Source organism: Seriola aureovittata, chromosome 7, assembly GCF_021018895.1.
Source record: "Seriola aureovittata isolate HTS-2021-v1 ecotype China chromosome 7, ASM2101889v1, whole genome shotgun sequence".
Classification (NCBI taxonomy): Eukaryota; Metazoa; Chordata; class Actinopteri; order Carangiformes; family Carangidae; genus Seriola; species Seriola aureovittata.
Window position 1 is genome coordinate 10,824,074 of NC_079370.1, and position 23,641 is coordinate 10,847,714.

At 42.0% G+C, this 23,641-nt stretch overlaps 1 protein-coding gene across 1 annotated transcript; it reads right to left on the reverse strand.

Annotated features, from left to right (window-relative positions):
* Nucleotides 1-1,286: 1,286 nt before the first annotated feature.
* On the reverse strand, nt 1,287-22,927 carry clstn3 (calsyntenin 3). Its single transcript, XM_056380200.1, has 19 exons — nt 22,541-22,927; nt 21,517-21,583; nt 18,761-18,883; nt 16,940-17,150; nt 16,543-16,751; nt 15,215-15,364; nt 14,245-14,430; nt 13,869-14,156; nt 13,189-13,301; nt 11,508-11,667; nt 10,582-10,641; nt 10,289-10,437; nt 8,783-8,931; nt 6,148-6,374; nt 5,821-5,982; nt 5,245-5,390; nt 4,887-5,022; nt 3,518-3,702; nt 1,287-3,434 (listed from the first exon to the last, which is right to left on the reverse strand). Exons 2-19 carry the CDS (start codon nt 21,581-21,583, stop codon nt 3,285-3,287), a joined length of 2,871 nt encoding a protein of 956 aa, XP_056236175.1. The 5' UTR covers nt 22,541-22,927; the 3' UTR covers nt 1,287-3,284.
* Nucleotides 22,928-23,641: the final 714 nt, after the last annotated feature.

Genomic DNA, 23,641 nt, shown 5'->3' on the forward strand with positions numbered 1-23,641 from the left:
AGAAGAAACTTGTTTTATTTATGTATTTATTTGCTAATATCAAATGTAAAAGTACTCATTGTAGAAAAAAAGCCTTTCAGAGTGGTATATTTATTATATTCGTGGGTTCATTGGTGACAGGTACAAGTGCCGTACTTTCAGTTTTGAAGTATTTGTGTTTTACATGAGTATTTACCTTATTCTACTTTTTAATTCTACTACATTTCAAAAGGAAATTTGTACATTTTACCACACTGCACATTTTACATTTTTAGCTTCAAAATACTTTTCAGATTAAGATTTTCACATAATGAGTTTGTAAGGTTTTACACAAAAAAAACACATGGTATGCTAAAACACAATACATTGTTAAAGATTAGCCACACGTGACAACGGTGCGGTTGTCACAGATATGTTCCAGTAGAAAGTGATTTCACCTCTACTTCTCAGATGACCCAACAAAATCAAAGATTAGTGATAAACCCAAAAAATAATATGACAATTTGAGTAGCAGAATTTTGTTCCATCTTCTTTTCTACCAATGAATTATCTCACAGTCCTTCAGATGTTGACCCCTCGGTTAGGAACCAATAGACTAAACTACTTAACCATAGTATAAATAATAAAGTCATAAGTAATGACATGTATCACAGGGAACATCTCACTGCATAGGGAGTACTTTTACATTTGACACTTTAAGTATTTACGCCATCATAGAAACCTTGAAGTATTTATGATTCCCTTGAGTATTTTCATTTTTAATTACCCTTTACTTGTACTCCCTGTTTAAGAGCAATAACACTGTTACTGTTACTGAACAGATTGCTGCTAATTCTTTTGTATTTTCAAATAGTGATTGCAGTACTTTAACTTGTAATGGAGTATTTGTATGATGTAGGAGCTATAGTAAAATCTTCTTAAGTAAAGGACATGTACACTACTCTGAATACTGAATACTACAAGTTACTACAACTACCTTATATACTGCTGGTTAGTTTAATCTAAAAATTATTTTCATTTTATGTTATGCTTCATACGTAAAAACTGGAAAGTAGCTAGTAACTCCAGCTGTTGGGTAAAGGAAGCAGAGTGAAGAGTGAAATATTTCCCACTGAAATGTAATAGAATTATAAAGTAGCATAGATGGAAATAACTCAAGTAAAGGACTTAATAAAAGAGGAGTAAATATGCTCAGTTGTATTCCACCGCTGCTATGATGTGGTGGTTCAGTTTCTGTGTAAGTACTGTATGTGGTACTGCAGTAATGCCGTATGAACCCTACTCTAACAAGAAATCTTTCTCATGGAGACGTCATATAGTGTTTTTATTATGAATTTTGTAATGTTTTCTGACAGTTCTCAATAACAATTAGTCAGCATAATCCATGTCATCATTGTATCAATAATTACAGATAATGTTCCAATAGTAACATAGTAATAATATAAGTTATTAATCGATGCAATGTTTATTCCTTCTTAACATCACACTCAAAAAACGACAGGCTTTATTTACTGACAGGTTTAGCACTGCACATTGATAGGCTACACAGACAGACAGCAAGAGACACAGAGGGAGCGTGAGGGAGAGGTGAAGGAAAAAGGCAAGGAGGCAAGGGGGGAGGGAGGGAGAGGTGAGGAGAAGCACACAGTTGGACATTCACTGAATCAAAGATATCGGATGGAGAGGTAAGTGAATAAAAAAATTTAAAAAAGGTTTTGAAATGTGAAAAAAAAAAAGTATTTGGAAGTGTGAAAGATAAAATGAGTGAGACGTATCTAAGTATCACAACAATGTGCCCTCCTTTTTCTGTGATTCAGATATTGACAAGTTCTTAAATTACAACATTATTACACACAAATTAAGAGACACTCATCAAGCCAGGGATTATCATCCTTATCACTACTACTATTATTATTATAATGTTTTCTGATGCTGTCAAGGTGATTACTGAAAATGGGGAGAAAAAAAAAAAAGTAAATCATAATCTGCTCCCTCTCAAAGTGTGCAGAAAAAGAGAAAGAGTGGCTGCAATAATAATAGTAATAATAATAATAATAATATCATAATATTCATCATTGTATGTACAGAAAATTCATTACAATCAATACAATCAAAACTGCCCAAGCTGAGCTGACATTCTGGAGACAGCAGGGGTAGCATTATGGAGTGTGTGTGTGTGTGTGTGTGTGTGTGTGTGTGTGTGTTTGCGTGTGATGTCTTGCAGTTATTGTAAGAGCAGTGTGCAGTGAGTGAAACAGTGCAGTGAGAGTCATTTAGAGACATTCCAGCGGTCACTGGGAGGGAGGGGGGGGTCAGAGGTTGGGTTACACCAGTTTTATTGTAGATGGTGATGTTTTGTCGTTTAGCGGCACAAGCTGAAACTTTGAAAGACCCCACTTTGAACCAGAAACCTCACTAACATATCATGGACTCAACACCAAGAGGATTTTAGTTTGTATTGTCAGAGTATTGCAGAAGTACCAACTTGTGTAAAGGATGAGGTTTATTGGTTGATAGTCCTCAAATCTTATCATCAGCCCTATATAAAATATAGTCAGGAGCTGAAGCACTAAAGTAGTCACAATACCAAAAGAAAAATACCTGAAAGCATATCAGTTTTTTTTAGGTTTTGTGAATACGCTGGAGAGTGACCATAATGTCTGACCTCACTGTCTTCACTCTGCGGGTAACGGTAGTCGAGGAATGTGTCGAGAGAGGATGCAAAGAGGGAGAAAAGAGCTTGTGCACAGACTTCTCGAGTCAGTCTAATAAGGGAGCGCAGAGACATGTCAGGATCAAGGCTTGTGTCTGTGCCTACAGATCTATTCAAGGCCTGCATGTTGTGTATTGTTCCAGTTTTCAGTTTTGTAAAGATTTCATTCTGTGTTCGATAACAAAAGATAGAATACAATCTTTTTTTTTTTTTTTTAAAAAAGAAGAAAAAAAAAGAAATAAATCTCATTCAACCAGTATTACACTATACAGACACATGACCATCGTGTGATTTAGAACTGGTGCACCACGTACAATTCTGGTGGGGTTTGCTCAGGCGGTTAAATTACATTAACTGTATACATTGTGCCATTGAACATTTAGGTGGAGAACAACAGCCTGTTGTTGGCTATAGGTCACATATGGCATTGCGTGTCAAGAGTATTACAGTGACTGTGTTGTGCGTAGTGTTTGTAAGCATACATTCCTTATACTAGTGGTGTCAGCAGTCGTTGATATTAAAAGTGTTGAAGTGTGTGACTGGTGAGCCGGTTTGTGGTTTCCATGAGAACTGGTGCAGGGATACATGTGGCTCAGTAGCGACGGGCGTTGCCGTCTCTTCCCTCTTTCTTGATGATGATTCGCTGGTCGTCGCTCGCGTCGTCAGGTGACTCTGCTACCTCCTCATCCTCCTCCCCCTCCCCTTCGTTTTCGGCACAGATGCCCATGCGAGACTCATAGGACTGCGGAAAAGACCAACGTGTGGATGAAAACAAGAGCTGAACAGTTGTCATCACTCACCTTCAATTTTCGATCGAGTGTTTACCTCCATTGGGTTGACGATGATGGTGAGTGCAGAGTCGTCCCATTGGCTGCTGCCCTCCTTGGCCCCGCCTCTGGCACCTTCACCACGGCGATGGATGGAGCGAATTCGGAAAACGCCCAGGATCACCATGACAACCAGGAAACCCACACACACCATTATAATGACGGTGGCTGCTCCTGGTACCACTGTCAAAAAAAAACACAGAGAGACAATTACCTATAGAAAATAATCTCCAGTTTTAAAGGGTGATAATGATGAAATTCTATATTCTTCCTATTGTCAACAAATACAACAATGAATTTATCCTTCCAACAAGCACTATGTGTGTATCCAAAGCCTGATGTAGCTTTTGTCTTTGTGCCATAGAGCTCCACTGTTGTCCAAAAACATATCAATCATCATAAAAAACACATCAGTGAGCCACACCGTTGCACTTGGTGACATATTCTTTCATTACGCTGAACACTGACACTGTGCCAAACCTATATGGGTACTAATCCACAGCTGAAAATAGTCCCCAACAAATACACTATTCATCCCAGTTTGAGTGATCTTTTTAAAGCTGTATGTCTTTAATGGGAATAAATGTGATTGGGGTTAAGTGTCCAAGAAAATTCAAAATTCAAATGCAAAATTCTTCCTGAAGTTCTTCCATATAAACACTGCATCAGGTTTAAATGTTGAACCAATCACTGAATGAATGGTTAATCAGCAGCTTTGCTCAAAGATTTCCCCCACTCCGGATATGAAAGTATGAAAAATGTGACAATTGTCCAAGCTGATCTCCTTAAAGGCAGACTTGAACTCCAGGGTGTTAGACTGTGTGGGCACTGTGATTAAACCTGATAATTCTATCACTGCAGTTCATGCACAACTGAAACACCTGAGGTGTCCGCCACACTGGGCACACACACTGTGTGTTACACTGGCTCCGCATCAAACTCAGAGTCCAGGTCCTGTGATTAGTTTTAGAGTTTCTGCATGGTCAGGCTCCCACCAACATTAGAGACCAGCTGCAGCCCTTTATCACTAGTAGGTGTCTGGGGTCTTTTGATAAGAGTTTGTTGGTTGCTCCGGGCTTAAAACTAAAGAAGACTGTGCCTTTGAAGTTATGGATCTGAAACTTTGTAAGGCTCCCCCTTTTGAATTATAGATCTGTGAACACTCTGGACACCTTTAAAAAGCAATGACTCAGCCAAGTACGTGTTTATACTTTACTGTTTTTTTAGTTTAACCAATGTTACTGCATTTTATAACTTTCTTTTGTCTTATTGTGGAGCACAGGTGTTATATACTGTATATAAATGAATGTTACTGTGTAAATTTTGTGAGAGCAGAAAGTATGAAGCCAGTGAGAGGCAAATGTCACCTGAGTTGCGGTGTGGATTGGGCAGGGTGTGTCCACTCAACTCCCCAGCGTGGTGGGATGGGTGAAGAAACTGCTGCTGGGAGGCCAGCAGGTGGGACGGGTGGTACAGACTGTCCAGAGAGTGAAGGAAATTTACCTGATGAAGGAAGGAGGAAAACTGTGTTTGTGTTTTGTTTTTTTTTCCACAGCAACACAGCCACTTATGAAAGGATACGTAACAACACAGTCAAGCTCAAAGGTCCGCTTTCATGCATGTACACACAAAGGTCAAGAAACTTCCAGGCTTTTATCTACAGGATTTCAATCTTCACTGTCAGTACCAGAGGTGTTACTGTACATGAGTGATGTTTCTCCTCACCTCCAGAGTCAACTCGTTGCTGGTGTATCTGCCATTCATCTCAGAGCAGGACAGGCGGAACCGCCTCTCAAAGCGGGCTGAGCCTTTGGCCAGTCGGTAGCGGACTGAGCGAAGGACGTCCTCGTACACAGAGATGGATTCGGCTCCTGAAGGGAGCGACGAACAAAAAGAGAAGAGAACAAAAACGAAGACAGGGAGTCAATACTAAGATTATAAGGAGGAGAGAAAAGTAGTCTGCAGCTACGTATTGACAGCTCTGGGTGGCTGTATTGAATGGATGACTTTTATTTTTTAGGTCACTGTGAATCTATTACATTGAATTTCAAAGAACTGAGTGAAGAAGTTTTGAAGGACCAGAAAACATTTTATAGTTTTATATGAAAACTATTTTTTTTTGCCAAAAGTTTGGGTTATTTTTCTGTATTTTGCTTCTCTTACAGATTTTAACTGGGCAGGACTCAGTTAAAGGTGATATTTTTTAATCTCAATGACGAGCTCCTTGTAAAAAATAGATAATAATAATAATACAGTCGATGACTTTTAAAAGGTGGAGAATTTCTTTATGAACTGCTGTACCTGTGATGGCAATATAAGCAGTGGTATTGATGATTTCCAGTCCTCTCTCTCGCACAACATCCATATCCACCAGAAGCTCTTCCCTCTCTGGGTTTAGCTCCTCCCCCAGTGGTTGGACCTCACATCCGTCCAAGGTGTGAGCCACGGCGTCGGACATCAGAGCTAAGTGATGATGGAAAGGGCAAGATCATTAAGAAACAAATGGGTGCAGACTACAGAGAGAATCTTCTGGAATCTATTTATTTCCATAAACAGATGTAAAGCCAGGAGGTCAACAGAAAATCAGTTAAATCTGCATGAATCTGAGCTGTGTCATGTATGACTCACCTCCACCCTCCATGCCCTGTGCAGCAGTGTTGACAGCGTGAGACAGGGAACAGACGATCCGCAGCTCGGGGAAAAGGGGGACACCGCGGGGACCTTCGAACTCAGGGGCAGGACGAGCCAGATGAGGGCCGACCCCGGACAGGGAGATCTGAGGGGCGTCAGGCTGGAGAACCACCAGGTAGCCCTCCAACTGCTTGAGAGATAGGCAGCTCTCCTCGTTGAAACATCTGGCAGGGAGCAAAGAAGTGTGTGTGTGTGTGTGTGTGTGTGTATGTGTGTGTGTGTGTGTCAAAGTGAGAAAGAGAGATGAAAAGGGATCGAACGAATACCATTGGTTAGATAACTCAGCTATTTGCAGTGTATGCCAAGCCAAATTTTGCAGTTTTTGTTACCCATGCTATCAACACGGCTCTAAGAATAGCAACATCAGTAGGTCCATCACTTTGGTCCAGGGTGAAATATCTCTGCAGTTACTGGATGGATCGCCATGAAAGTTTGTGCAGACATTCATGCTGCTTTACTGACCCTTTGACTTTACCTCAGGCACCACTATGAGGTCGACATTTTAGTTTTTTTTTAGTAAAAGTATCAACAACTACTGCCAGATATCTGGTACAGATATTACTTCGCTTCTCTGGGTGAATCATAGCAACTTTGCTCACTGTGAGCATGTTAGCATTTCCAAGCACCAGTAGCATGGATTCTTGGTCTTGTTTTCAAATTGTCCAGAAAGTTGGCACAGTCATCGTGCACCAAAAGGTCTAAATCCAGTGCAATGTTCTCACAATCCAGTACACAAATTCCACCATGACTGTGGTTAACTTTGGTCCATTGTGACGCTGAAAGTAGTAAATGTCAAACCACTGCAGCTCTGCTGTTACAAATTCAATTTTCCTGCCAGAAAGGGAGAGCAAATCAGATTGATGATAGGCTGCTTACATATATTTATTCATCTGCGCTATAATTCAGCATCATATTTGAAAAGGGATTAAGCAGAGAGTATGTGTGTGTGTGTGTGTTACATTTCCACTATCAGAGTGAGCAGCTGCTTCTATCAGCCTCTCCAGAAGGGCCTGCTGTTCAGCCATCTGGGTAACTCCTGGCCTCAAATCAGTCTAATCTTCACACACGCAATAAAACACGCTGAAGGAAGAAAAAAAAAAGAAAAAAGAAAAAAAGAAAAACTGTGGTGCACTTCACCGAAAACCAAGGGGGAAAAAAATCTGTCCATGACCTTGAATCCCTGGAATCTTAAACACAGTCAGTTAAAAAAAAAAGAAAAAAAAAAACCTCCAGCACTGACTTGTGGCCTGGTAATCATTTTAATCTCATCAACATGCGACAAAAACAACAGTCCCCAAAGACAGTAATAAGAAAATCTGCACAAGCTGAGAGTCTGATGAGATCCAACTGGTCGGCAGGCTGCTGGGTTTAGTATTTATACATACCACATAGTATATGCGATGGACTGTTCTTCCAGAGGTGAATTAATATTTCATCAGCTAAAAGTGACTGCTAAAGCCAGAGAGCCAGTTCACAGTTGTTAAGCATGGCTGAGCAGTGACCCGGAGTTTGTGTGCTTTTTATTTCACAGCCAGGTGATTCAGTAGGATGCACACTGAACCAATGTGGGATAGTTTTCAGGCATTGTGCAGCAGCCGAACAGTGTTGTGTTTGGTAGGCCAACCATGATATTAAAGGTAAATAACTGAAGATACAAATTGTGTTTAATCCCCAATATTATAAGGTAAAGCTGAAAATTTCACCAGTTCGAAACATGATAAATTGTAGAGAAGCATGCTGACAATGTGAGGAGGTTTTGAAATGAAAACAAGTGAATGATATTAACAGATATAAATGGTTCAACACTTCAAAGTGAAGCAGTTTCTGAAACGTAATCTTTTAACCACCTCAGTTACTGTAAAGCCAGGGGAGAAGAATTTGGCCCCTGCAGGTTACTCCGTCGTAGACAACTTTACTTGGTTTCTGAATGTACAAAGAGATAAGATATTCCCTTTTATCTCTTGCTTTGACATGTTCTCTATATAATCATTTCTTTCATGTCACACCAGTCCTTATCACAGCTGAGGCAAGGTCCACGTTTGATGAGTTCAATGTCGAAGGAGTGTGCGGCAGCACAGGCCCTGAGAGTGACACTTCATTTGCCTGCTACAAACTGCTCGAGGAAAAGTCAACTCTCAGACACATGGTGAACTGCTGTCAAGAGTCTGATGTAACATTTGTGATGTTCAGTTTTTTTTTTTCTTGTGTGGCATCACTTCCCCTCAGCCTGCCTCGTTCTCTACTGCTCGCAGTTATTATCCTGCATTTTACTTTGAGTTACATTTGAAACACACACACACACAACACACACACACACACACACACACACACACACACACACACACACACAGTATGAATATACTCTAGTAAAGCTGAATATTGGTTTATGCTTGTGACTGCAGTCTTGTGGTTGTATTACATTCTGGTCCATTCAAATCTACTCTTGGTGGTGAATCAATACCTCCACCTCCTCTGTGATAGATTTTTATCTGTATGGTTGTTGACGTCCATGTGCACTTGTGAAAAGAGCCTTTATCCCTTTGTGTGCATGTGTGCATGTGTGTTTTTGTACCTGAGTGAGGTGGTAAGTTTGAGGGGTCGGACTCCAGGGGTGGCGAAGCGTAGAGAGTTTCTGTAGGTGACCTGCTGCACTGCACGGTTAAAGCTCTCGATGTCGTCTCCCTCCAGCACTAACACTGACTGGCTGGGGTTCACATGAACCTGCAAGGCAAAAGGACAAACTTGAAAAGTCCACAGTAATTTATACATTCACATTAATCTGCATCATGTTACAGAGGCTCAAGACAAAATTGGACACGTTACAGTTTGTGCTTGCATTACACAAAGGGGGCAAAGGGTTAATCTTGTTGAATCTAATACAGGTTAACGTTCTTTGAGCGGATATGGGAGCAAAGAAATAGCAGTATTCATTTTGACACCCGGCAATGACATTCATCCTGTGTGATCAAATGTAGACACTTTAAACACAAATACCTCAAACACACACACATCTGATCTGCTCACCCAAACCACCACTAGAGGTGGTTAGAAACACATTCGAGAACTTAAACAACAATTTGTGTTTGCAATTAATCTACAACAATCCACAAGCTGCAAGCATGAAACCAGAACTACATTTGCACAGACAAGTGAAACATAGAAGTGCACACAAATCAAACACGATGAAGGCAAAGTAGATGGTGACATCTCTTCTGGCAAAACTGTTATGTTCTTATGTGCAACCCAAAGAGAGTCTCAAGTTCGAGATAATTTGACAGTAAAAATTCACAAGTTATATTAAAAAATATATTAAAAACCTACTTGCTGGTGGGGAGTAAGCGATGATGGGTTTACTGGCAATGTTAAAGACTTTAGAGATTTAGAATTAGATTTATAGAGGTTTCTCCTTAATGGTGGGATGCTCTGGATTTTGTAAATTGGATACTTTCAGCCTAAGAGGGTTAAATGAAGAGCTAAGTCTGAACCCATTTTGTGGAGTTCAGGGGTTTAGATTTACTCTGGAAAACAGGGCTTTTGTGAAAATAGGGGAATAGGGTTAGGGTAAGTAATGTGTTTGTTAAGATAGTCCACACATATTAAGAAATGTAAGAAATCTGAATATAATGCATTTTGAAAAGTAAATTAAAGAGTAAAAAATTTGTTAAAAATGGTTAATAATTCATGAAATGTTGTTTTTGAAATATTTATGTTGAAAACTTGGTTGTAATGTTGTACGCTTTGAATTTAAAGTCATTTATATTGCTCTTGTGTCTGTACTTAGCATCTGTGGTAATCAATAAGTCACACGACTGATCGATGGAGAGTGGTAAACCAGAAACAACCTCAGACACGGCACTGATGAAGGCAAGACAGTTGAAAAGGTTTAGAGAATAAAGCGTGGTGTCCTGGAGAAGAGCTGTGCTTTAATTTTGGAGGGTAAAGACTTTAAAATGTACAAATGAGAATGAAAGATCCAAATTATGGGTATATTTATAGGTATAATCATTCCAGATGTAAAAAGGTCCTTTGAGTGGCCTCTCTGTATAAAGTGCTATAACACACTTCTGTGAGGTGTTACCTTCATGCCAGAGCCCAGAGTCTCCAAGTCTCCGAAGTCCAGCCCCTCCCTGCAGGCGTACAGACACTCCACCACACTGTGAGGCTCCACGCTGCCGGGACGCACCGTCACCCCAGACAACAGGCCATGGTAACCGCCAACATACTTCACTAAAGAGCAAGAGACGACCCAGTGTAAACACATATAAAAACAAAACATTCCCCTTCTAATATGCACATACACCGACAATGACACATCAAAATGACAAAGTGTACACCCTCGTGCTGACAACAGAGTGAAAACAAGGAGGTCACCTGAGTCTTTAGCCTCTGGGATGGTGTTGTTTAGTATCTCCTTCTGCTTCTCTTCGGGCTCTGCAGGGAAAACCAGAGAGGGTCAAAGGGGAATACAGCAGAAGAAGAGAAAACACTGAGAGAGACACTGAGACACAAATGTAGTAAGGTATGAAAAGGAAGTGAGAGGAAGGCTGGAGGTGCCACTGATTGACAGGGAGGATGAAAAATATATAAATAAATAAAACGAGCGGGTACGAGTGAGACAATGCAAGCGAAAAAGCTGTAGATGATGAAAATGCACCAACTCCTCATTATCTAGCAGCAGCTGCTGCCACGCAGGCAGCAGAGCGACTTCCACTGTAGATGAGAGACCGTGAATGTGTGTCTGTGTGTGTGTCTGTGTGTGTGTGTGTGTGTGTGTGTGTGTGTGTGTATCTGTGTGTGTTTCTCAGTGCTAATTGGCAGCCAGAGTTTCCCATTTTAACCAGTGGTTCGGGCATAAGCGCCTGGTAGATGTCTGGCCCGTTGTGTTGCTCTGCTGTCCTGAATAATTGATAAGTCACTTATATTATTAGCCCTTAAGGACAAAGATCAACCAAATTATAACTGAGTGAAATGAGGGAGTGAAAGGCGTGAGGCAGGAAATGTCTCAACAGATTGTCTTGAGAGGCCTTGTGAGGGTTTGTAACATGCTGTTGCTTATGCCGAAAATGGCATTATAGTATCTTTGGAGAAGTGTGATTTAAATGACATTTCACTGACGGAGGAATGCAAAGCAGGAGGAAAATACAATGACTGCTCATGGCATTTATGCAAAAAAAAAAAAAAAAAAAGCAGGATTCCTCGCTCTCTGGCTGCATTCATTTCTGTCAAAATCCATCATTAAGACGGAATGAAATGTATGTCAGCTGTGAATTCACTGAGCATAAATTTCAGTGTCTTACCCCAGCAGGCGCCGATGAACATCCGCTGGCGAGGGGCAGGGTTGGGGATAGCTCCATTGTCATGGATGAGGGCGGGGTCGAAGGTCACACCGTCCACATACAGGGTCACTGAGGGAAACTGGACACTGAGTGAAAGATGATGCCACTCACTGTCACACACCTGTTGGACAGAGATAAGCATTTACGGGTTTGTGAATATCAGAGGTGGAAGAAAAGTAAAAAATACTACTAATACTAATACTTAAGTGAAAGCACAGCAGTATTAGTACATCGTACTGAAAGTAAAGTTCTGCAGAAAAATGGCTCCTGGTACTGACATATTATTGTATATATTATTATACACATTAGTATTGTTAGTTTTAGTTGGTTAGTTGTGAGTTAGTTTTAACTTCTTTAGATACAATTGGGTGATTTAGTGCAGTGGTTCCAAACCTAGGGGTTGCCCCCCTCCAAAGGGTCACGAAATAAATCTGAGACGTCATGAGATGATCAATGGGGCAAATCTGCCTTTTTTATTTTTTTGGCACATTTTTGTATTTTTGCCAATATTGGATCATTTTACCTCTTTTAGAAGTTTAGAGGGGAAATGTCTCCTTGGTTGAAACTGGTCATGTTTAATTTTTATCTAAAAAGTAACATGTATCTGTGTAGTATACATCAGCATCGCTGGTGAAAGTTTAATCAGGGTAAATTCCTGTGCACGTTTTGTTTCATAGATATATTTGTTTCATAGGAATACAAAGAGGAGCGACAGGGGAATTATACGGGCAGAGGGGCAGAAAAGTCAGACCGGGGTAATAAGATATCGTGGGTCAGACAGAGGGATTTAACAAATCTTCTCTGTATCAGCTCAGCATCCTTTAATCCACGCTGCCTCAATCTGTCTGAGACCAGTGGCTTCAGTCAAAACAAACCCCCTTCACCCTCCCACCCACACCCCCTCCAACCCCCACCCTGAACCACATTATACTCACATGCATGTGGATATGCAAGTTTGCCACATGATCAATATTCAAAAGACCAATGGGGAAAAATTGTCCTTCCTTGTTCACGTATTCTGATGCCTGCGCCACTGTTTACCATGTACGCATGGTTTCGGATGATAAAATATGATAATGATGTTGTGTTCAATTTGTCTAAGAAACTGTATTTTACCACTTAATATTGAAATTGGACAGTATGTCAGTCTGAAAACGAGTTTAGTTTTGTATTCTATTGCCCTTTTTCCACAAGGAAGATAAAAACAGAAATTGATTTTGTAAATATGTATCTTCCACAAAGACTGAGCTGGCTGTTCACTTATAAATGAGCTAAATTACCCAGTTACTTGGGAGATGGGGGGGGGGGGGGAATCCCTTTATCAGGATACATTTTAGTTCTTTTCAGCTCATTAAGAAGTTTCCGCATGAATATGTTATCTGAAAGTATGTAGAGGAACTTGTTGTGAGTGATGCTCGTTTGTTGTTTTCGTTCGTGTATTACTGGAAGATGCATGTTTCATGATATAGCAGTGTCTTGTAATCCCATGACGGATGGGCCAGATGTTTGGCATGACACAGAAACAAAAACTAACTAGCTAAATATTGCGTTTCCTCTATTTCAGTTTAATTTTAAGGTACAAACACGGAGGAAACAGAGCAAGTGAGAACATCAAAGCTAAGTGTTGCCGCTCCCCCAGTACCTGCTCCAGTTTCCATAAGAACTTGACAGGCCGTGCGGCGGAGACGTCGGGCCAGTAGAAAAGAGAGAGGCGGCAGCCGTGGACGGAGAGGGAGTAGTGGGAGAAGGAGTCATCTGTAGATCAGGAGGCGAGAAGAGAAACAGAAAAAATAACTGGGGGTCAGCGTAGTCCTGTCAAAACATCTGAACATCACCAGGCATTTCCCGGGAATCTCACCACGGGAAGAAATAAAACTGTGCAATGGCTTTATTATAGATTTTAATCTCTGTTTTACGTCCCTAATTTTATTTCAGTTTTTGCAGAGCTAACATTGAAAATACTCACATGATGTACACAATATTCTGCCTGGTACAATTACAGTGTTTTACCGATCGGCTGCTGTCCACTTGGCTGCTCAAGTGGGGCAGCTGGGGGTTAAGTGCTTCTCTCAAGAGCGCCCCAATAGTCGTGGTTAAAGCTATAAACAGTTAAAGCTATTTTTTTTTTCCAGGCGCGATTTTCCCTGCAGCTTTATCGATTTGAGTGGTTGACCCTGTGGGTGTTTGAAGCAGAAGGCAACTTTTTTTTTTTTTTTTTAGCTTTACTTACTAAAATTGCCCATTTTATTCTCCACACATTTGAAAACACTTTTAAAATTCCTTCAAATCTCATCAAAACTACGACTCTACGAAATAGCGCACCGTTCTTGACAGTGCTGCACACGATGGTCTCCTCCTCTTTGCGATTTCCTCTGGTCTGAGTGGTCGCAGGCTGGATGCTGGCCCCGCCCCTTCGCATCCACAGCTGGAGGGTGAAGTGGTCGCCTGACAACGCCGAGACGACCGAGTCCGGCACCACGGCAACATGGTTGGATCCGTTGAAGGAGAAGACCAGGGATGAATCAGAAGACGGGAGGGTGGGCAGAGCTGAGGTCCAGTTGGCTGCAGGAGATGGAGGTGGGAGGAGATCTACTTCGCCCCTGACAGCACCTGGTGAGAGAAAAAGAGAGAGGATGTTAATAAAATAGATTCTGACTCCCAATTAGCCACAAGTTTTGAGGCGTACGGCAGAACCCACCACACAGTCGGCGCACAGATCTGTCAGAGTAGCTGTCTCTGTCACAGCCCTTCCCGATGTGGCCGGTCTGGAGCTCTACGGTGGCCTGGATGTTCCACACAGTCTCCTCACAGGTCTCCAAATGCAAACTGGGGAACAGGGGGATGCTCCCTGACCCGGGTGTGTACTCTACACGCTTGGTCCATCCTAAAAACAGTAAGATACAGTAAGATGGTTGAAACCTGACCCTCCATCATACAACATTTTGATCTAAAAGTTAGAAACTTTATGAGATGAAGCAACTAATATGTGCACTAAGGCCTGTGATGGTCCTCTTAACGCAATAAACTTATTGATTCCATTTCAGACTTTCTCAAACCATTCACTTCCCACACATTCGCTAACAATTTTCATTGTTTGTTTCATTTCCCTGTCCCACATCAAGCATGCAATCCTTATTCAAGGTCTTTGTGTAAGTTTTAAAACATACATATTTTGAATGTACTTACTGCTAAAAATAATGTCAACTTAAGTCAAGTTAGCTGACGTGATATTCTTTTGAAATGTACTGCATTTTATTCTGAAATTGAAATAATATATATATATAAACATATTAAAACATGACCGAACCACAAACCAGAGTGTGTCAATTAACTGTCAATGCTCATGTTGCAGGGAAATCTAGAGTCAAAAAAATGTAGTAAAAGTATGTATGATTCTATAAATATTTAATCACACTTTAATTAATTGCCTTCCCCTGTTATTGCGTAGCTTCAGCACCACCTCTTTAAAACTCAGCTCTTGATATAAACATGAAAAGGTGAGTCATCCGAGGAGGAGCCCACGCATATTCCAAATCAAAGTGATAATTTTAACCAAAACGCAACAGATTAAACGACTAAAATATCGACTAAAAATCCCTCTAGCCTTAAGACAGTTACCTAAGGATAATAATCAGGACAGAAACAGAGCGATGTGTGACATTGATTACCGATCCATCCGGGTTTGCAGGACGGCTTGACCGTGACAACAACCTGGGCGTCAGCCTGAGCGCGGTTCTTTCCACAGTCGAAGGCGGTCACCCAGAAGGTGTGAACGCGCTGATGCTTCGAATCCAACGGCTCCGTGTTCTTAATGTTACCTTGGACATACAAAGACAGACAGAAGGATAGACAGACAGAGAGACAGACAGAGAGGAGGGGAAATAATGAAACAAAGAATGAAAGGGAAACAGAAATAGAGGCGTTAGTCATCAACAACATTGTGTCATTGAAAGCCCAGCACAAATGAAGCACTCATTGATAGAGCTTTTATCACGGCACGTCCACACGGCCACCATCCTGTTCAGCGCTCTGCATTCAGACACAGAAACGGAAAAAAGCACAAAAACAGAAGACAATAAATTGCGCTGAACCGAATGAAAACTGAAGGGTTTTTCCTGTTTTTAGAGATAAAGGCAACGCCGTGTAGATGTGATGGGCTGACAGCGCTCAGCACACCGGCTGACAAACAGTAAGGTAGGAAAGAAGATGCTGTGACATGGTGAGTGGAGAAACAGAGGGATGAAAGAGATAGTGGTAGCAACAGAAAAGACAAAGTAAAGGGAAAAAAACAAAATAGACAATGACAGCCCTACAGCATCTGAACAAGGTTGGAACAAAAGGTCTCTGTGTTGCGGTACCAGTCCGACCCAAAAATGAAAGGAGCCGCTCATCCTTCGCAAAAACCCTCCGAGTCTGGGACAATTCTGCAGAGTCATCCTAAAGCTGGGTCCTCCTCAGCTGCTGTGTCACATTACAAAATGGCCACAACTGATCCCCGACCAACTACAGCCAATGGGTACAATAACATTTCGTGACATTCTTTCTTTCCCTATGAAGAATTTAGGGAATCTACGAGCAGGCCGGAACAAAAGGATGCTAAACTGAACAGCAGCTGTGATGTTTATGCAGAGACAGAACAACAGTCCGCCCACACAAAGTCTATTTTAACATCTTTTGGTTTCTACCTGTGAGAGGAATTAGGTAGCTGCCACTCTTTACACTCTGCCGCTATGCAGACATCAGTATCACAGCAGCGTCTGGTGTGTTTTTCGTGTATTGAGGACATCAGGTGTTGAATACTGAGCTGAATACTGAATTCAGTGATTCTGCCTGCAACCAAGGCCAGAGAGAACCAAGAGTGCAGACAGCAAACAAGCAACATGATGTGGTGTGTGGTGAGGGAATTGCATTTCCTTTTGCGAAGAATAACAAATATTAATAGGTCTATGATTCCAGCGGCGTTTGATTTACAATTACAAGATGAAACGTATCTCACCATCGTTGTCAATAGCGAAGGGCACATTGGGAGTGATGATGTCATAGAAGCAAATCTGGCTGTACTGTGGGGAGCAGTCGGCATCCAGAGCCTCCACGCGCACGATTCGGTCAAACAGACGCCCTTCTGGGACTGAAGCCTCGTAGCGACGCTCGACGAACACGGGGGAGAACTCATTGACGTCGTTTACACGAACATGCACGGTGGCCCTGAGGGAGTCGGGAAGCAGAACACAAGCAGAGAGAGAAGGATTATTTTAACAACAGGAAGCAGGAATGGCTGGATAGTCTTTATAGTCAATAGCCAGGGGAAATCTCAGACAGTGACTGTAATCATTGTTAAAGACGTGAAATATCTCCTATTTCAATTGGGAGGAGAAGGAGGAGTGCGCACTCACTTGTGAGATTTCTTGCTATTGACTCCGTCCGGACCCTCTCCGCAGTCGTAGGCCTGGATGGTGAAGCTGTGCTCCCGCTGGCTCTCGCAGTCCAGTGGCTCCTTGGACCGGACCAGACCCTCGCCGGTGGAGCGGTCCAGAACCACAGCTTCAAACTGGACTGAACCTGAACCCGAGGGGCCATTATGAACACGGAAGCCACAGATTTCACCTGGGAGTGGAAGGAAATGTGTGAGGGGGGAAAAACATATCAGACATTATGAATATTATGAATTTATTTTGAAATTTTCAATAAATTAATTGTCTGAATCCATCATAATAATACAATTTTTTATCTATATATTTTTGAATCAACATCAAATTGCTTCAAAAAATCCATCCAACTGTTTTAAGAAGAACACATAGGAGAGATTATGTAATCCTAAATTCAGCCTCTGTGCATTGGCCTCCAGGTAATTTTAGAATAGATTTGTTTTAGGTTTTTACTCATTACTCTTAAAGCACCTAACAGTCAAAATCCAGCATACATTTCTGTGCTTCTGTGCCCTTACTGCACTCAACCTCAGATCCTGCAACAAAACTGTGCAGTCTGCACACGAAAGTAAAGACTGAGAGATTGAGTGTCAAGGCCCCAAAACTTTGGAAGAGGCTGACTCTTATAATTGTTCTTGCTGCTTCCGTGAATTCTTTTTTTTTTTTAAACATTTCTACATTAAACACTCTCTCTGTGACCTGGCACATTTAATTGACTCAACCATTTGTGTTATTCTAATGCTTTTTTCCCCTGGAAAGATTTTTATTTACTTTGTAGGTTATTATTATAAGTACTGCAGCAACAACCAGTGACATATAAATAAAAATTCAACCAGTTAATCAGCCCATAGTTCAGACCAAATGTTCACAATTTCTGAGTGGTCCTGAAAGTGTTTACATTAGGACAAACAACTCAGAAATGTGCCAGTATGAGAAGTGAAATATCAGGTACTGATGTATTAAAAAAAGTGTCATTTGGCATAGTATTGAGTAGATTTCAGGTCCTATCCTCTAGCCTTTTATCAGAGAAGCACAGATACATATCTGGAAATTGCTTCAAGTGCCACCTTATCTTGCAAAAGCAGTCATTATAAGAATAGAATAAAATAGACTACAGCTGGTACTCAAAATAAAACCCTCAGAATAGCAGTTAATCTTCCCTGTTTGACATAAGTCGAAGGTAGGGATGGTTCGTGCTCAAACAGCTAATTTTCTTTTCCTTCTTGACATGAGCCCAATAAATTTCAGGGACCCCCTGAGTAATTCTAGTCGATCTGCTGTAATTTGACTGAACACGGTTATTTCCAGGACTCCGAGTGCAAACACGATAACCTTATTTCATCAGGCTGCAGTGGCAGAGTGCTGCTGACTGCTCTTGCAATGAAGTGTTGAATTACACTATGATGGTCTAAAAATAGTGGACTCTGTGACTGAATACATTGCCTTTAATATTTAGACTGTCCCGTTGGGAAATTTGGCCGGCAATAGCTCCAAACTTGTAATAACCAGCGTCATGTTTACTATAAATAAATCATATCCTCAAATTGGTCACACAGCTGCAGCATCATCCTCACTTCAAAATCAAAGTTAGATCATTTTCAATTTGGCTTGATGAGATGATTTTCAGTTTGGCTCTGCAAACACTTGATTTGACCTATTTTTCACTGCAGCCAGTTCTGTGGAAATTCAAGCAAATTAATGGACTTGTCTAAAAATTTCAGAGTAATTTTCAGAGTAAGTTTTCTCCCCCTAAATTCTCTGCATGCTGTTTATTACTGTTTGCGTTACCAGCGTAATGAAGTGGAGCATCTTTGTCCAGGGCAAAGAGCGGGGGATTGAGCAGCACGGTGTTGTCGTTCTCCATGACAATCCCCTGGTACTCTGTCTCGATCCATGGCTTGTGCTTATTGGCTGAACGGCACAGAGAAGAGACCGAAGAGGCTTTGGGTTAAATGGAGCAATTAGGAGGAACCAACGTGTCTATTTTTAACACTCCATTATGGGCAAGGACATGGTGAGAGTGTGCATGAGTGGAAGAATACACAATGTATGCTTGTGTGTGACCACAAAGACAAAGTTTCACAGATTTCTTTCCTTTCTTCCTTCCTCCCTCCAACACAGACCACTTTATCTCGTCCACATCCAGTGCCACTCCGCACACCTTCCAGGTTGACAGTCTAATTAAAGCCAGTCAGATTTCAGCTTATCACACACAGAGAGGTATATTGCTCATATCAATCAGCCAAACTGGCCCTCCACAGGCGCCCCCACAATAATGCTCTAAAAACCAGCCGAGTCAAAATCAAATGCCTGAGGTTTACTGTGAATTTAACCTTTAATTGCGAATTAATTATTCATCACTGTGGTGAATGTTCTGCGCTGAATGATCAAAGGCCAAATTAATGAGCCAGAAGGATGACGATTTTACACTCCAGCAAAGAGCAAAAACAAAAGCCGGAGTGCCCTCCCTCTGTTGTCCTCAATCTCGTAACGCTGGAGCTACAGAGTTTGAAATCAGACACAGGCACAAGACTTGTGTTTAGCAATTGCTTTGTTGTCTTCACAGTGAATTTTCCAGAAAATCTGACTGGAGCTAATTTCGCCATCTCATCTGTGAGAGAGGAGAGTCAACAGAGGTAAAATGCTGCTGGTTCTGGAGCTGATCAAGCCCCTATCTCTTCAAAGACGGAGCTGTGGATCGTTTTAAAATTTTCAATTATAGAGCCGATACGAAGCCAAAATTATAGCTTTTTTCAGTACTGAGGAATATAAATATGCTTTTCTCACTGGTGGAAAGTGACTAAGTAAATTTACTTTGCTTCAATTCAGTGTGAGGTACTTGAGTATTTCAATTTTACAATACTTTATACTTCTACTCTACTTCAGAGAAAAACACATTATTTTATATCTATGTACTTTATACTTTTTACTCACCCTACCTACATTTATTTGGCAGATAAAGTCCCTATAACATTAAAATCCTGCTTCAGACGTACATTTACTTTTTTGAGACTGTTTCTGCGTGAGTAAAAGCCTGAATGCAGGACTTTTATTTGTAATTGAGTATTTCATATTGAGCTATTGCTGCTTTTACAGATGATATGATTATGCGATGAATAGATTAGTCAATCAACAGAAAAAGAATCAGCAGCTATTTTCCATCACTATTTCCTTTTCTACAAAAAAGGAAGATAAAATCGTCATTTGTTGTCAAATGTCCACAAGCAGCACAAGATCATTGCCTGGATATAAAAAGTCTAAATTTGGCAAAATCATTATTTAAATTTGAAAATATCTGACAAAAAAAAGAGTGGGTGAGTGTAAACCCGACTAAGCTTTCCATACCAAACTGTTTCTGATTCTATACACTTCAGACAATTATTGGTTGGTATCAAAAAAGTATTGAGGTTCAATAACCAGCCTTCATCCTCTCCTCTCAAGGTCTAGCCTGTCACTCTCTCCTCCTCCTCCTCCTCTCTTTCCACAGTCCTCTGTCGTGACTCTTTTTTGGTCATTTATATCCCGCCCTCTGTCCACTCAGCTGATCTCTTCCCTCCCTCCCTCCCTCCTCTGCTATATAGCATTAATCTGAGCATCAGGACTGTGGATTACATCCGGGATTACAGATTGAGAGGCATCCCGCTCCATCTCTCTCTCTCTGTCTCCCCTGGCACACATCCTCTCTCTGTCACTCTATCGCTCCACAACACTCCCCCACCCCTCCTTGTCGGTCGGTCACACACACACACGCACACACACGCACACACACAGACACAGACACACACACGCACACACACACACACATGCACACACACAGACACAGACACACACACGCACACACACAGATGCTCTTGTATCTCACACTTTTCATTTTTCCCTCGTCACCTGATCTCACATTCCACCTCTCTCTCCTCCACCTCCTCCTCCCTCCTTATCGGCCTGCGTCTTTTTGGCCACGTCCTCTCCTGTCACAGCTCCTTCTCCTCTGTCTCCCCTAACACCCCCCACCCCACCCCACCCCCTCTTCTCTCTCTGTGTTTCTCTGACACTCCATCTCCCATTCAATCTCCTCGCCTTCCCTGCGTCGCTCTCCTCTACCTCCGTCTCTGACATTCTCCCTCCACGCTGTCTGTTTCATTCGCCTTCCCTCAACATGATAATCATTGGAACAATGATGTTGAATCAGAGTCATGGTTATCCAGGATGATAAATCTGCTGTAGACGGGGAAACAGATTCATCATCTTCACAGCACAAGTGAAACAGGCACATGCACACTGGGTCATGAAGACGAAAAAACACAAAATGTTTAAACATGTATGTATGTAATATGTGATCGCAAATGCACTGTTTAATAAATGAGGAAACAGCGGCTTTGTCTAATTATGACACATATGACAGATAACAATAAAGTCATCCGGCGCACTTCGGGGCAAAACAGCCATGGCCCTGTCTGAAAACCTTGACAGGTCTGCGTGCTCCCATGGCAAAGTAAACCATTATCTCAACACTTCACAATTAACAGTCAAAAGGATGAGGAACTGACCTTTGTTGCCATTGGCAACCGAAGTCAAGCAAAGGAGGAGAAAGGAGAGAAAATTCATTCTGTCCATCTGAGGGAGGAGAGGAAAGGTAGAGGTAGATGTAGGTAACAGGGTGGGGTGAGGAGAGAGGGAGGGAGGGGGGGGCACAGTACATGCATCAACAACTGATCAGCAGTGGAAGAGATAGGTACTGTAACAAGACATAGAGAGAGAGAGAAACAGAGATCAGGCCTATCAGATGGTGCACGGAGGCTTTTACATTGCTGTGTGTTGTTTGTGCAAGAAAATCACCACTAAAGTGTCATGCATGTAACCTTTGATGAAGGCCTGCTAGCAGTAGCCCCCACATGATGATCTAAAACTGCATGTTGAATCAGCGTGAATAAACCAATAATTCATAAGTATATTCATGCCCCCCCCCCCCTCCCCCTCCCATCATAATGCTGTATTCTGGCTTTCCTCAAAATCAGACTGACACGCTTGCAGTTAGGGAGCCTAGAATAGCCTAAGGAGCATGCACATACCTGGTCTGGAGTGTATATGCGTGTGTGTTGCTGGAATAGGTTTTGTATGAGGCTGTGTGGGTGTTTACCCATGTTTTAATTGTGGTTTGTTAGGGTTTTGTATTTTAAATGCAGCTGCTGTCTTGTGGCAGTAGCCACAACTGAAAAATGAGCCTTTAGGGGGTTTTCAGCTCTCATTGACATAACAAGACTCTACATTTCCCCATTGCTGCAGTCCTTGATAGATCTACAGAACATACAGAAATAAAACCAGATATAGGCTATAACATGAGACTCCATCTGTTCACAGGTTGTTCAGGCAACACATTACATCCAGGACCGGAGAAACATGCTATGCGACAATAATCAGCCCATTTACATTAAAGGCTGCTACTGACACACATTACCAGCTTGGGCTACATAGCTGCCTAAAGCCATATTGAGACGTTGTACTAGAGTCAGGAGAGGAAATGTCGCAGAAATGAAGGTTAGCTGAAGCAGAGACCTGCCGATTTGACATTACCGTGGTGAGTGCGGTGATGCTCCTGGTTGGTACCCAGCCTCTACGCTCGCAGCATCCGCCTCTCACGCCCCTGCCGCTCGGCTCGGCACGGCTGTCCCCCGCTGGCTGAAAACACACCAAACCTCCAGGTGGAGAAGGACACACACACGCGCGCACACAGACAGACACACACACACACACACCACCACCACTACACACAGATACGCTTCAACAGCAGCTCAAGAAAAATGTCAAGTATATGTCGGGCTCGGTGACGAGATGTGAGGAAGATTAAAGACACCGATGGATGCCCTTGTTTTTTCGGCTCTACGGAGCAGAGGAGAGGAGAGGGAGAAAAAACGGTGGGAATATTACGCTGGCGTCCCCTCCCTCTCGGCGTTTCTTTAACCCGCCCACACTGCGTCCTTCTCGCTCTGTCTCTCTCTCTCTCTCCGGCCCCCACCAGCTCGGCACCAGACTGCTGCTCTGGCTGTTTTTTGCTGTTGAACGCACATTGAGAGTGACTCAGACCCCGACACAGCAATTCATCTCATCACGTTAGTTTTCATCTCTGGGTCTGCTTCACGAGAACACCCCCGCCACCCATTTCCCCTTTATTAAAAAAAAAAGAAAAAAAGAAAAAATTAATTTCCCCATGTTTCCCACACACTGCAAAATGACGTCATATCACCCCTTTTCGCCCTGTGCTCCTGTCAAGCAGATGAAGGCAATGGGACATCCACACACATTAACCACAGAGTCGTTGCTTGAAATGCAGCATTTTAATGAAGTTACAAAACTGTATTTGAAAAATCACCCCCCCCATCTTATCAATCCCAAATTTTCTTTTCCTTTGTACATTTGGTAGGAATAAGGCAAGAAAAGCAGTCTCTTGAAATAGCAATTCACATCAATTAATAATCACCATGTCATGTATAAATATTACTAAAATCTGGGCTGTTGCTACAGTGAGGTTCATCCTCCCCGTGTATCAGCATCAGCATAGGGACAGCAACAGCAGTGCTGGGCTATCCTCCAGCACGCCATGGATCAGATAATCCAGCCCCCCCCCCCCCCCCCCCCCCACACACACACACACACACACACACACAAAAGAAAATT